Source organism: Dermacentor silvarum, chromosome 4 (genome assembly GCF_013339745.2).
Source record: "Dermacentor silvarum isolate Dsil-2018 chromosome 4, BIME_Dsil_1.4, whole genome shotgun sequence".
NCBI lineage: Eukaryota > Metazoa > Arthropoda > Arachnida > Ixodida > Ixodidae > Dermacentor > Dermacentor silvarum.
In genome coordinates, this window is record NC_051157.2 from 177,747,663 (window position 1) to 177,763,160 (window position 15,498).

General features: G+C 45.7%; 1 protein-coding gene across 1 annotated transcript in view; it reads left to right on the top strand.

The window, feature by feature from the left end:
• The window catches only part of LOC119449065 (ATP-binding cassette sub-family C member 2), a 40,944-nt gene extending 25,846 nt beyond the window's left edge, over positions 1-15,098 (top strand). Inside the window, exons 9-11 of the mRNA XM_037712257.2 lie at positions 11,773-11,818; positions 14,244-14,375; positions 15,079-15,098. Coding sequence (XP_037568185.1) covers positions 11,773-11,818; positions 14,244-14,375; positions 15,079-15,098 — 198 coding nt within the window. The remainder of the gene's footprint in view (positions 1-11,772; positions 11,819-14,243; positions 14,376-15,078) is intronic.
• The last annotated feature ends 400 nt before the right edge of the window (positions 15,099-15,498 follow it).

Here is a 15,498-nt window from a genome sequence, read left to right on the forward strand (position 1 = left end):
CAATTGATTGCCTTCATTCGGCCTCTTATTTTTCTTCAGTGGACCTACGCTCAGGATATTGGCAAATCCCGATGCACCCGGCAGACAAGGAGAAAACAGCCTTCATAACTCCGGATGGATTATTCGAATTCAATGTGATGCCATTTGGGTTGTGCAACGCTCCAGCAACCCTTGAACGGTTCATGGACACCATTCTGCGTGGGTTAAAGTGGAACATCTGTATGTGCTATCTTGACGACGTTGTTATATTCGGGCGCACATTCAATGGGCACAATACCCGCCTGGATATTGTCCTTGACTGCATCAAGAACGCTGGTCTGGTTCTGAACTCCAAGAAATGCAACTTTGGTGACCATCAAACCCTTGTGCTGGGCCATCTTGTTGACAAAGATGGTATCCGGCCTGATCCCCTCAAGACGGCAGCTGTTGAGGCATTCAGTGCACCGCAGTCAGTGAAGCAACTTCGTAGTTTTCTGGGCCTTTGCTCTTACTTTCGCCGATTTATTCTTGGTTTTGCTGACGTCGCCTATCCTCTGACAAATCTGCTACATAAAGATGCACGGTTTGAGTGGACACCCGAGTGTGATTCTGCATTTCGTCAGTTGAAGTTCCTGCTGACCTCCCAACATATCCTTCGCCACTTCAATCCAACTGCGCCGACAGAAATCCACACAGATGCTAGTGGCGTTGGTCTGGGTGCCGTCTTGGTCCAACGCTATGACGACCGTGAGCACGTGATTGCTTATGCAAGACGCTCATTAAGCAAACCTGAACCCAATTACACGGTGACAGAGCAAGAATGCCTCGCTGTAATCTTTGCTGTTCAGCGATTTCGCTCTTACTTGTACGGACGCCCATTCCTAGTCGTCACAGACCACCATTCCCTGTGCTGGCTCGTGAACCTTCGCGACCCTTGTGGTCGCCTAGCGCGTTGGGCTTTGAGGTTGCAGGAATATAACTTCACTGTGTCCTACAAGAGTGGCCGAAAACATGCTGACGCAGACTGCCTTTCCCGTATGCCGCTTACCACGACGGACTGCGACGCAGACGATTTTGATCATCTCGTTGCCTCTGTGACACCCGCTTTTCCTGATATCGATGCCTTCAAAGCAGAGCAACGGACAGACACCAAATTGGAGCCACTCTTCACTTCCGCCCGTTCTACTGCAACAAGCAGCTACTGTGTACGTGACGGGCTCCTGTACAAAAGGAACTACTCAAGCACGGGGGCACGCTTCCTTCTAGTGGTGCCGGAGCGTCTCCGGCCAGCAATCCTTCGGGCTATGCACGATGACCCTACCTCAGGTCACCTAGGCACTGTGCGCACCCTTTATCGCATTCAAGAACGTTTTTACTGGCCCCGGATGCGACATTCGGTTGAGTTGTATGTCGCCAGCTGCATACAGTGCCAACGTCGGAAACGTCCAACCACTGCCCCATCTGGTCTCCTTCAACCTGTGCCGCCTCCAAGCTTGCCCTTTCAGCAAGTTGGAATTGACCTGTTAGGACCTTTTCCTCAGTCATCTAAGGGGAACCGCTGGATCATTGTCTGCGCCGACTATTTAACGCGCTATTGCGAGACGGCGGCTATACCATCAGCCACTGCCATCGAAGTATCGCTCTTTTTACTTCACGTTATTGTTCTGCGACATGGACCGCCTTGTGTTATTATAAGCGACCGGGGACGTCAATTCACAGCGGACATCGTGGAAGAGCTTCTACATTTATGTGACTCGCACCTCGGGCACTCGACGCCGTATCATCCGCAAACGAATGGCCTCACTGAGCGCACTAATCGAACGATCACGAATATGCTTTCCATGTATGTTGCGTCCGATCATAAGAATTGGGATGAAGTTCTACCGTTTATTACTTACGCATACAACACCGCCAAACATGAGACAACCGGTTACAGCCCCTTCTTCCTTCTATATGCTCGCCCGCCCCGGTATACGCTCGACACTGTCCTCCCTTTTTACCACCACGACAATCCTGCGGTCGCGGATACGCTATGCCTCGCTGAAGAAGCTCGGCGACTTGCGCGTCTTCGGACTTTGGCGTCGCAAGAAAACTCCAAAGCACGCTACGATGCACGACATCGGCCTGTTACATATCATCCTGGTGATCTCGTTTGGCTTTGGACTCCCACAAGGAAGCGCGGCTTGTGCCAAAAGCTGCTGGCAAACTACGAGGGACCGTATGTTGTCATCGAGAAGATCAGCGACGTGAAGTACACTCTCGCGCGCCTCACGAACACTGGTCGACGCTCTGCTCGGACACAAGTCGCGCATGTCGCCAGGTTGAAATCATGCACGCCACGACAAGCCAGTTGACTCGCCCAGTGGGCTTTGTCTGCGAGGGGAGGTATGTTGCGTCCAAGTGCTTAAAAGGGACGTGCGGATCAAAAGGAGAAAGAGGAGAAGGACGACTGTGCAGCGTCCATTCCTGCTGTTCGCAGCCTGCTGTTCCTGCTCTAGCACGCCTAAATAAACCCCTTTTCCCCGTGCTTGTAACAATATGTATATATATATATATATACACATTTGTACAGTACATATATATATATATACTGCACATTTGTACAGTACATACAGCGCATATATAGCCCTTGTGCACCGCAGCGCCCCTAGCGCGCACCTTCATGCAAACCGGAGCTACGGACGAGGGGACAAGGCTCGTACTTTGCTTCGCCCCTAAAAGCCGGCATATCCCACGCCCAGGCGCGTAGCCAGGGGGGGCGGGGCTGATGGGGCTTCAGCCCCCCCTCCCGAAATTTTTTCGTGCTGGCATGCACCGCCGACCAAAACTACCACCGACGCCGGTAATCATTCTGGATTTTGTGTACAATGTCCTTTTCACGCTCGAAAAGACATTTCGGCACGAGCATTGCGAACTCGGGCTGGATTTCGAGACAACGCCCTTGCACCTGGAGTCACGTAACGCAAGGAGCCCCATCCGAGCACAAACTTTCAACGGCTTTTCAATAGCGAGCGGGCGCGTTGCGGCATCTCGCAGTGGCCGCGGAATACACGGAGCGCATGGATTTCAATTACGAAACTTTATGGGTATAGAGTTCTCATAAACTTTTGACGCGAAAGGGGCGCTGAAATTTCCAAAGGCATGCTTTAAAAGATTTTCAATTCTAGAACTGTATGGGGTTAATGTTCTTATAAACTTGGGCCAACATGCGCTCACTGGAACGCTCGTGTCCAAGCCGTTGTATAAATGGAAGCGCGCGCTCGCAATCTCCCACACACACGAAAATACTAAATATCACCGTGACTGTCAGCTAGCAGCTGATAATTTTCTCCAAACATTTTCAGGAAGCGTGCCCAATGTGATTGATCAGCTGGACCAGGGCAGGCAAAGTAAAATATGAGAAAACAGAAGAAAGTGAACGGCCTAATATTGAGGATTTTTTTTTTTTTTGCGGGCGACAAGGTCTGGCACTCCGTGGCCACAGGGACAGGGGCCCTATGGATTTAAGCAATGCCCCTGCTGAAAATACAGGCATTTTCAGAGTGCTTCTTCGCATGCTGAGCTGATTATGGAGATACATATCTGAAAAACCATTTGGAAAGTTGCCCCAGTATTGCCTCGTATTTAAGCCCAGACGCACAAAACCAAATTATAGAACTTTATGGTGACATTATCAAAGAAAGCTTAGATTCAAAAGCAGGCTACTTCTCCATACTTCCTGATGAAACGACGGACATCGCTGGAATCGAACAGCCTACTGTTTCTGCAAGGTACCTAAACAAGTGTGCCAACGACATCAATGGAGTGTTTTAGGTTTTAGCATCAGAATGGATGCCCATCTCTCACTGCGACAGGTTCTATGTAAATGTGTAAATACTGCTGCAGCTTCTAGTCACCCTTCCAGTGACCACTGCCAGCGCAGAGAGAATATTTTTTTAAACAAGAGTTTACTAAAAAACTACTTGCGCTCTACAATGTTTGTGGAACGCATGGTTAGGCTGGCGCTTCTATACACCCACAGAGACGTCGGCATCAACGTGACCGCTTCGCTCAACTTTCCCACCGAGAGAAGTTTGTCCTTTAGATAGCGAAGCAGCAAAAATCAATGCAAGTAAAAAGCACTGTTTCTCCTGGTCCATAAGTTCTTAATTATGAAAACGTATGACCGCTCATTAGCTATTAAAACCGCAGAAATTTTGGCCGTTTATTCTAGCAGTTAGCATCATGATCAAAATTATCACGCGAATACAAAAATTACGTAGATACCAATAACCAATTTTGACCGACCTTGCTCATTGAAAGCCCGGCCCACGCGGCGTTCGCCAAAAACACTCGGATATTGGGTAGTTCAACTTACCGCATCATCTGTGGGCTTCGTTTGTCCTTTTCTTTCCTTTTCAGCTGCCTGCTTTTATTTCTTTTTTGAAACGAAGGAATACCCTCCTTTGATTTTGGGTGCAGAATAATTGTTGGCGTTGTGCAGCAGTTAAATTACACATTTTCGTACTGATTTACGCATTATTCCTCTATTATTCTACCCACATGGCACTGTCGCGACCGCTGCATGGCCCAAGTACATATCACGATTTCTGCGATCATAGTTATGTTCTTGCCAGGATCATCTGTCTTTCTGTGCTCAAAGTTTACTATCTGTGACTGAGCAACATGTTTATTAGTCGTATTTGACACATTATATACGCTGACGTTTGCTTAAATACGTAGATTTATTGGAGACTCATACGTATTTTTAAATATCTTACTGCGAGGTTTTGTGTACACAAGCAGTGAACTTTGTTTCCAGCGACTCTTTTATTGCCCTTTAGCGAGTTGTATCTTCGCATTTCTAATATATACTTTGCAGAAGTCCCACTTTTTATTTGTACTCACTGTTGCGAGTATTAGCTCGGTGTAATTACAATACACGACGAATTACAGCTGCTCCTGCGCAATCAGTTGCAACGAGGGATAGCGTCATTGAGGTTTCTTCCTGGCCGTTGCATATGTAGAAAAATGTAAACAAGGTTCTTGAACGACAAAGATTCATCAAAATATTTGTCCTCAACTTATTCATTTCATGGCCTTTACATTTTCCATATAAGCTGCAGGAACTGCTTTGCTGGTTTCGAACTGATATGGACCCTTTTCGCGGCGATCCCGTGGGCGCTGCCATATTTGATCACGTGGTGACGCGTCCATTGCTTGCCTCAACTGCCTCCATTGCCTCCTTGTTTACAATGGAAGTGTATGACGCCGGCGCGGCTCATAAAACCTCTGTTTTCGGAGATATCGTAGACGGTGACTAGGTGGACGACACGAAGCTTTGCTCACAGCTTCAGAGAACATGCAAAAGCGCTTTCGGAGCTGATTGAGCTATGTCCAAACGGCGCAGGCAGATTATATGGTGCTTCTTCTAAAAGCGGGGCTAAATATGCATTCCAAGCTTTGCGATTATGAATTCAGTCAGGATTAGTGTGTTTTGCTCTTTGTTCTTTATTCGGCAAATATTTTTAAGCAGTGGCTTGTCGGTTTCTGACTCAGTGAAGTTCCTCGATGCGGCCACTATATGATTATTTTCTGCCTAATCGCTCGCGGGTGTGCTCAGTTTCGAATCTGATAGATTTGTTCTTGCTGCGCACAAGGCTTGAAACGTAGCTGTTTTGTACATTGTAATACCTTGTAGCAAATATATATTACAGCTAGTAACTTGCTTACTCTTGTGGACCGTCACGAAACATTCAGCTTCGACCATTGGTGCGCCATAGGTGTAGTCCGTCATTTATTGTGTGTATACAGTGCGCATATATTCAAGTGTGCGTCCATTCACTTATTCTTGATACGTCGGCGATAGAGTGGGCGTAAGTTTTCCTGCCATTTGGACAGATGCGTATAGATAACGTGCGCGAAACTTACTATGACAGGAAGCGGCGCTAGTCCCTTTGTCATTGTTTAACGAGTGGTACTCACTGTTGCCGACGTTCTGGGGAAGAAGCCCTTTCTTTGAAGGTTAGCGATACAAGGCTGGCGGATGAGCAAATTTCTGTATCCTCTAGGAAAGCTGTACATCACGAAGTGCCGGTAACACGTTCGGACAGTTGCGGCAGCGGTCCGCGAACTTCGCCACACAGATTCAGTCTATTCCTTAACATGCCAGTCACTATTTTTGCAGCCAACTACTGCACACGTCTTCAATCCACATTATTCAATCTAGCATGATTGGAGCACAGTGTGTTAGCGAAAACTCAGTTGCATTTCCGACAGCTGATCGCACAGAAGCAAGGTAGAATCGGCAATGGTTTCGTATTCGTGCGCGGTCGCTGAAGAGAGGTATGGCGCGCCGCCGTGAGCGCCATCTCGTTTCTTTAAAACAAACTGCTCCGCGAAAAGGGTCAATAGTTCTAAAGTTCATGTGATGTTTTCTTTACTTATTATTTAGAAAAAAACACGGAAGCATTGATATCAGTTATTTCTGCCACAATTTTTGGGGCATACGAATATATTCTGTTTTGAAAACATACATATTTTAACGGATAGTGCATAACGTTCAATAATTCGTTTGCAGCATCTAATATACAATGGAATTGGCAATGCAGTTATTATTCAGGCATTTGATCCCTCGACAAATTCTATAAGGAGGAGGCCGCGCTGCAACCTGAGCCCCCCCCCCCCCCCCCCGAACAAAATTTCTGACTACGCCACTGCCCACGCCCTCTGGGAATCGATGTGTGCGAAGCAGTGTGCGGGGAGCCTATATACCAAGTTAACTGAACGACCATGAGAGCACCAAGACTAAGGCGGCTGTTTCATGACCTACATGACACGCATCTCATGACTTTCATGTCGTGGGTCCTGAGGAGTCCCTTAAACTATGCCTAAGAGACCTTAAGGAGAAAGCCTTAGTCATGTTCGTGACTATGACTTCGACCATCAATATTTACCTTTTTCCTTCACTTAGTACCACATTCGAACCCATTTCATTGGTTTTTTAGTGCTAATGTTTTGTCGCTGAGTCATTATAATTTTTGATGTGTCATGCTCATCACTATGGCTTCTAACACCACCCTTTAGTGTTTCCTTCACTTAGTGCCCACGTCCGAACCCACTTCATTGTTTTTTCAGCGATTTTTTTCCTTCGTCATTGTCACTCCTGGTGAGTCATGCTCATGACTATGACTTCTGTCATCATCCTTTAGTGTTTTCTTCACTTAGTAACCACGTGAGAACACATTTCGGTGGTTTTTAAGTGTTAATCTTTTTCGCTGAGTCATTGTAACTTCTGATGAGTCATGCTCATGACTTTGCCTTCTGCCATCATCCTTTAGTGTTTCCTTCACTAAGTACCCACGTCAGAACCCATTTCAGTGTTTTCTTTTTTTGAGTGTTAATCTTTTTTTGGCTCAGTTATTGCAATTTTTTCTGAGTCATGCTCATGACTATGCCTTCTAATATCATCCTTCAGATTTTCCTTCACTTAGTACCCACGTCCTAACCCATTTCAGTCGTTCTTGATTGTTAATCTTCTTACTATTTTAGTCGGCTGCTTTATGCCCTACATGACACGCATGTGATGACATTCATGTCAGGACCTATCATTTGTGTTCGTCATACGCGCTTGTCATTCTATGCCAATTTTGGTAAATACCAAGTGAACGATATGACCACGAGAGCACCAAGACTTAGGCAGCTGTTTCATGACCTACATGACACACATGACATGATATTCATGTCATAACGTATCAATTATGTTCGTCATACACTATTGTCATACTATGCCAATTTTGGTAAATACCTAGTTAACGATACGACCTTGAGAGCCCCAAGACGTAGGCGGCTAGATAGATAGGTAGATAGATAGATAGGTAGACAGACAGACAGATAGATAGATAGATAGATAGATAGATAGATAGATAGATAGACAGACAGACAGACAGACAGACAGATAGATAGATAGATAGATAGATAGATAGATAGATAGATAGATAGATAGATAGATAGATAGATAGATAGATAGATAGATAGATAGATAGATAATGTCAAAGTGGCAAATGTTCGCCAAGAAATGCTTCTCATTTATTATACTTCATTTGTAAAGGAGGCGGGGCATATTGCCGGAGAGATCTCTCCACATGCCAGTTGCGAGCACTCTCGCGAGGTATCCTTCCAAGCGTCTCATTGCACCGCCATTAGAAGAGCACCAGCAACGCCTCACGCATTGCGAGACAGCGCGTGCCTCTCGTACACGACTGCGCGTGTGTTCGGTCTAGGGACGTGGTTGATTGTGAAACAAACTCCTGTTAATTCTGCCTGTGAATTGTGTGAATGTGTTTTAGTCTCGAATTTCCGGGCACAAGTTCACCCAGAATAAGCCAGTTTGTTTAGTGTGCCTCATTGAAGAGTGCTACAATATTAGAGTATTGTCAGCGTCAGGGTGCTCAGCTTCCACTTATCTCCACCTCGCAGGTCTTCCTTTTCGTCGGCGCTAGCTGGAAACTCTGCGGCGACAGGTGGCGGTGCATTTCTCAACAACGCGAGCACCGACAACTCCGGCGAAACACGAGGCAAGTTCTGCATGTTTCTCATACATTGCAACAGGGGTGCCCTCCAAGACTCATTGAATGCGCTAACACTGGATGTTGTTATATTCCACAGCTCCTATTTATCGCACTTGTAAGAGAGTGCGTATTCTTTGGCAGCGTCATGCAGGCATGTGTTGACTTGCATTTGAATTAGAGTAGCATTAGCACCTATTACATGCAGATTTAATGAAGTATTCGAAGAAATGTTCTGGACACTAAGAAATTACCCAGTACTGGACCACATAAAGGAGAAACTACGCGCACTAGTACATATGCTCATCTACACCAGGAACTGTGTGCGTGTGTTATAATAGCAAAGTTTTCACAGCGGTTCTCGAGTCTCCCTTCCTGCCTTAGTTATTTGATCCTAATTGAAGCCCATGCAAACTTTTCGCCAGCTACAAACGCTGCAGCCAAAGCTGTGGGTCTACTCACCCAACCAAGAATCAGAACTGGCGGCGTATCTTCGAGTAAGAAGAGCTCCCTGATAATTGCGTCAATAGTTTTTGTCGCAGTGTTTCAGCACAACGAAGCGTAGAAAAAAGCACCAGTTGAACGTGACGTTAGACGGAGCATTATTTTTTCGGGAGGATCATTCTCACGAAGCGTGGTGATTTTCTGCAGTCAAACGGCGACAACTGTTGTAAAGTGTGCACCAATTGGTGGTATGTGCAGTGGGAATGACATAGTGGTTCTCTTGAAGATTAGATGTTTTATTAGATTTACGTAACTTTATTTGTTCCGTTCGGGCAGCATGGTGTTCATGTTCGGCTATCCGTATTTGTGATAGTAGGGTGGCGCTAGCCTCAGGCGTTGAGCCGTATGACGGCAACGAGTCGCATCGGCGCGCTTAGCTTACGCTCCTCGAACTCGATGGGGTGCGAAGCTTCTTGGGGCGAAGCATTCGAGACGCAGAGATCAACCGTCAGCCTGCTGTGCTTGAGGAATTTATGTAACGCGGGTTCAATTCCGTCAATCACAGGAAAATCTTAAAGGAGTTTTTATTCATTGAAGATTGCTGTAAAAGAGGTTACACGAAAATGGTGCGACATACTGCAGAAGCCATTCCCACTTTATTAGGAACCCGGCCCGCTTTTCGGGGAAGCTGAGAGCGGAGGCAGGTCGAGACTGCGCTACCTTAAACATCATGCAGCGCAATTTCTCACACTGCACAACATTCGGGATTGGGCCATGAAAATGTTTAGAGAAATGGTAGATCGCAGATGGCAGGAAACACCGTTCTACACTCGACACCAAGGCGTCGCATTAAAATAAAAGAAAAAAAAAAGAAAAAAGAAACAGGGCAGGACAGAATGCTGCGTGTTTCTACGCTTTGTGCTATGTGCTGAAGCTCTGCCTCGAAGAATGCGTCACCAACTCTCCCGCTAGCAAGAATAACTGAAATTCGTCGCCAGACCACTCATGACTCTTATACCGGGTGTTGCAAGTCATTTGATTCATTTTTAAAGAGTACATGTTAGCTGATTGAGGCTGTATACCGATATACAGTCCATAGTCGCCGTGAATTAAGCAGATTATTCTTTTAAAGATTGATCATGTACAGTTAGCTAATTGGCTCAATTCACTTATGCAAGCTCTTAAATATTTTTGAGTGCATAAGTGTGATTGTAAAAAAAATTGTACACGAGCTCAAGCACAATGAGTTTATTTCCATGGCGCTTGTGGTGCTGAGAACCAACGACAGGTGACTGACTGTGTTATGGTTTGTGTTCAGGTGTCAGGTATGTATAGGACACATGATCAGCTTAACCAGGCTAGGTGACCATTTGTCACCGCCCCGTTTTCTTCCGAACGGGACGGTTACAAATAGTCACCTAGCCTGGTGAGCATATACTCGCTGACCCTTTTTAGGTTTTACAGGATATGTAAAAATGGCCTGTAGCAGATAGCATAATTCTAGTTCTTAAGTTGGTATATTCAAGAGGGCGGACATTACTTGCACGAGAACTCGAAACAAATATTCAACTACCTAAACAAATTTTACAAATTCATTTTCTAATTAATTACTTCACGGCACATATTGCAATTTACGAATTGCGGTCGTGAGTTTGCAAGGCGTATCCACTTGGAATGAATTTTCAGGATGACATCATTTTTTAGATAATTAGCGCCAAAGTATGCGATGAACCACATGGGCGTTCCAGTTACTATCATGGTTCAATGCAATAAAAAAGAGTTCTGTTTAAAAAAGTAAGTGAAACAAGAGTGGATTTTACCGCTGGTTTGAAGGCGCACATATCTGAACCCGTGCCATCCTCAGAATTGGTTTCAAGTGAATAGCCTTGCAAGCTTACCTGCTACAATTCGTAAATTGCAATATGCGCCCTAATGTAGTTAATTAAAAAGTTAACTAGCGAACTTTCCTCAGTTACTTGATTTTGTGTTTCAATTTCTCGGGTAGGTAATGTTGGCTTTTGAATAACCCAGCTCCAGTACCAAAATTATTCTATCTGCCACTTGTGACTTTTCAAAATTATGTAAATATTTGAAATGGTCACCCCACATGTACCACTAATTTATAAGCAATATTGCCAAAATGAAAGTTTGTCAACTTCTGCAATTTCTCTTTGGAGGTGATTACAGAAGTTTGCATGCTAAGAAAATATCCTGTGGTTTTGCCATCCGAACAATGGCGAATGAGAAAGGTCGCGCGATGGTCTGCGACTGTCGACCGAGGAGCTACTCACGTCGAACGATGTTCACGCCGACGAGCGCCGCCTGTACATCGCCATATTGGAATATTTCGCCGTTGACGCCATTTACGTCGGCTCGCATAACCATCCACAGGTAAAATAATCATCATCGTATTCCGACATCATTCACCTGTGCTGATTGTTTAGCAGCTTTGTGAGTCAAGTCGCAGAGCTGCAATCATTCAGTGAGCGACTACAAAAATTTGCCACCTTTTTTGACCAAAGCGACCGTTTGCGAACGTTGCTTTCCGACCAACTTCGTCGCGCGACCTCTGCGACTGGGCGGGTGTGAACGCCGCCTTTCGCCTGCCACTGTGTCCTACTCATCGTTTGGATTCCGTTTAATGGTGGGATAATGCCACGCGCGTTGTCGGACACGCGCACATGCAGCTACCGTTTCGACGACCCGGCCCCGAGGCTTAGGTCTCCCGTGCACCGCCGATGCCGAGTGCCAGGCCAGTCGGGGCCTGTCCTGCCAGTTCTGGGTGTGTGCGTGTGCCCCGCAGACGCCCGTCCATGTCGAGGTCATGGGCGAGCCCAGATGCGTGCCCGGTAAGGCCTGCCTGTCAGCTCGCTGTGCTTTCGTGAGCGTTCGTTCAAGGCACGGTAACCGGCGCTATGTATCTGCAGCCGGAAATACACACTTTTTGTCTTACTAAAAACTAAAAAAAATTCTGGAACATTTATAGCCTCGTTTTTTCATCCGGGTTCCAGCAAATTCCACGTAATACTTAGCGCAAATTGCTTCCTTTCCTTTTACGGAAATTTAGCAACAAAAATCACGTTTTTCAGCTTACATCGTTTAATGAAGCAATTGACATTTTTGTCTGCCCGGCACGCGCAGAAAAATAGTATCACTGTCGTGAGCGCGCCACTCCGTCCCAGATCACAAAATCAATCTATAGAAGGTTGCACAAGTCTACTGTAATTTTAAAAGTATCTAGGTAAGTAGCTCATTTACCCGTACTTGTGAATTGTTTAAAGAACAAGACGAATATTTTTAAAAAATGTCAGAGAATAGAGCTCAATTGGAGTGCTTTTCTGCAGTTTTTCTGTTAATATTCCGCGGTTATACAAGCTGACATGACCAGGTTCAAACTGGCTTGAACCGTTATTCTACGGCTGCAATGTTGAACTGGAATGGAATCGCCTTTAATAAACCGGAACAAAAAACATTTTTGGTTCGGCACTCTGCCTGGAAGTGTTAGCCAGTGACACTGATGTCACTTCGCTCAGCGCCCAGTTACGCTCCGTGACGCCCGCGGTTAAAAGCTTGTTCCACGTCCACTACTGGCTGTAACCGTGAGCACCACCGCCGGATAGCACTCCCATCGATTGCACGAATGCACAAAAATGTGGACGGCCCGATGGCAGCCGCAGAAATTTAATTCTCGTGAATCCGTATTTTCTGGCGAATACGCTAGAAAATGCTGATCTCGCCACGGTCACAGCGCGTGCTCAGATGTCCTGTCAACGCCGTCGCTACTTTCCTGCTGCACTTAATTGCAAGGCAACATTGACGGGAACACCAAAGAGAATGTCATACTAGATTTTTTCGTTGAATTTTATGAGGAAGATGGTGGATGCATCTGGCGATCCCCATTTCTCTTCTAGAACCGTTATTCTCACCTTCCTGTCTATTTATTTCGAAGGCTAAGTGAGTTTGTCGAGGTAAAAACAAAACGGGCTTATTATTGGAGTTCATCTTGAGCCCACTAAGAGCTACTACTACCGGCATGTTTTGCAGTGGCCTAGAGAAACATTTAGGGAAATCCTCCTATTCACTCAGCTTGAGTCTTTCATAGTGATTAATTTTGTGCAATTCACAGTATTCTTGCGTTTGTCGTGTGATGTGACATTGCTCCTCACTGCTCTGAATTTGCAGTTGTCAAAAATTCTCAACACGTGAAGTGTAAAATTTGAGAGTTGCGCTATGTGCTCAATGAGGAGTGATCGCAAAGGAAGTGTATTAGGACAGATGCGGTAAATCTTTTGCAGTGTCCACACTGCACTGAAGCACTGACACTACATTTTCAACGCTCTCATTTCGTTAGAGAAAGTGTACCTTCAAACACTGCATTTGAAATACATTCGCGCAATGAAAAGGCATGCTGTATGGTAGACAAATTATTTGTTGCTCTAAAAGCTAAGGTAACGAAAGCCCACTCGCCTAGTGACAAGTTTTATTGAATCATAACAATTACCTTCCGCTGACTGCCCACGTTAAACAACAAGCTTGACGCACACTCCACGTGACGGCTCAGACTCACGCAAGAGCACGTACGCCGCCAAAACACCTTACTGGACTCGGGAGATTTCACTCCTCTATAAGGCTAGGGCTGGGCCTGGGCTGATGTGCCATCGGGTTGGACAAGTCTAGTCCACGTACATCGAGAGTGCAGCTTAGTCTAAGACGACGCGAAGGGGCCAATAGCGTTGCTTGCGTATTACAGAGGCATATATTTCTTCAATACGAAGCCATTGAAATTGAGGTAGAATTGGCAGCTAGTTGATTGAAATTAATTTTGCTCGCAATAAGATTCTGGCGGTCGCGGTTCAACAATCTTTTCTGGGGAGGTTGATGGGAATTAGCTTCGGGCTCCAGCCTGTGGCCCATGGGGTTCGGGACACGTAATACAGTGGCGAGGACTTCGCGTTCCGACTTTACGATAATAAACTTTCTTCCGGTTATTACCTTGTGCTCATCTTTAACACTAGCACCTCTCATGCCATCACGACTTACTCCCTTGTTTTCCGCGAAAACATTTATTTTTTCTTCAGTAACGGCCGTAACCATGATCTGTCGGGTCGAGCCAGAATTTCAAAGCTATAGATCATAATCGTCGGGCCTATAGTCAGGCGGGTGTATTAGTCTGTGCAGTCAGGCAGGGGCTAGGCCTAGGACGCCAGGCTTAACGTCTCGCCGTTCGGGCACGCGTGCAGCTCTGGTGCACACTGATTTTCCGACTTCCCGCAGCGCGCTCGCTGTACCAGCCGTGCCGGTTCCACCAGGAGTGCAACCACACCATCAGTGCGATGCGCTGCGTAGAGAGTCTGTGCCTGTGCCCGACGCCCTTCGAGTCCACAGCCAAAGGAGGATGCACCGCGCGTGAGTACTGCGCTGGGCGTGGGACCAGGTGCTGGTGCCGGCTGTACCCTGAAGTCTATACCGAAACTCCCCGGAAGTAGGCAAACGAAAACAGCACTAGTTCATGACGGAGATGATACACTGAAATTTACCTTATCGCTTGGCTGTTATGTTTCAGCCACACTTCTTTGCTGCCTAGCGTCCTATCGGCTGTCACAGATAGCTAGCTTAGTTTGTGTCAATTCATGGTTTGGTGTAGCACAAACAAAATACATGACAAGAGAAGGAAGCGACACCAGTTGCTTGTGTACACCTCTTCTTTCTCTCGTCGTGGGTTCCTTATGCTACATTCAGCCCGGCAACTAGTGTCCTTCTTGACCAACTAGCTATTCGTCCATATGGCGATTTAGGCAGCATGATTATAATGAGGGCTCTCTGAATCGTGGTACAGCGGAGTTAGAACATTCGTATGGGGCTATCGCGAAAGGCTTTGCAATAGTTTACAGCATTGCGTTCACTGGTTGCAGTCAGCTTAAACGAAATTTTTTGTACCGCCTCAGTCTATGCGAACAATTTGATAATGAATTAGTTGATTATACTTGAAGAATGAACAATTGTTTTTTATTTGATAATCTTCTCCCTCTGTTCTCCCTTAAATTTATTAACCTACGTAGGTGCCGATTTTCATGTTTTTTTTCTTTGCTGTTTTTGCAACTCATTTCAGTGCTTAGTGCAGTAGCATAGTGTTTCTGCTAACTTGTATACTCGCCCACCCCTCAAGCCTCACCACTCCAATATGGGACTTCAGGTATTATAAGTAAATAAATAAATAAATAAATAAATAAATAAGTTATTTCACAAAGAATATTGCGTAGTCATTTGCACAATATACAGGGCGTTCTTTTTTTAGATCATACTATTTTTTTATAAAATGTTAAAAGCGCAGTGAACGTGGCGAAAGTTCCTATGCGATAGCGACGTACTTTGCCCCTAATAACGGCAGCTTCAGAAGACTAATTAACAAAAATCAAATAACTAACCTCTTTATTATTGCCCAGGGGGGCAGTTTAAAATGCAAATTTGGAGGCAGTCACATTCTATTGCCCCCTTGTTATTTTATTAATCTTGAAAGATTCGAGTGCTT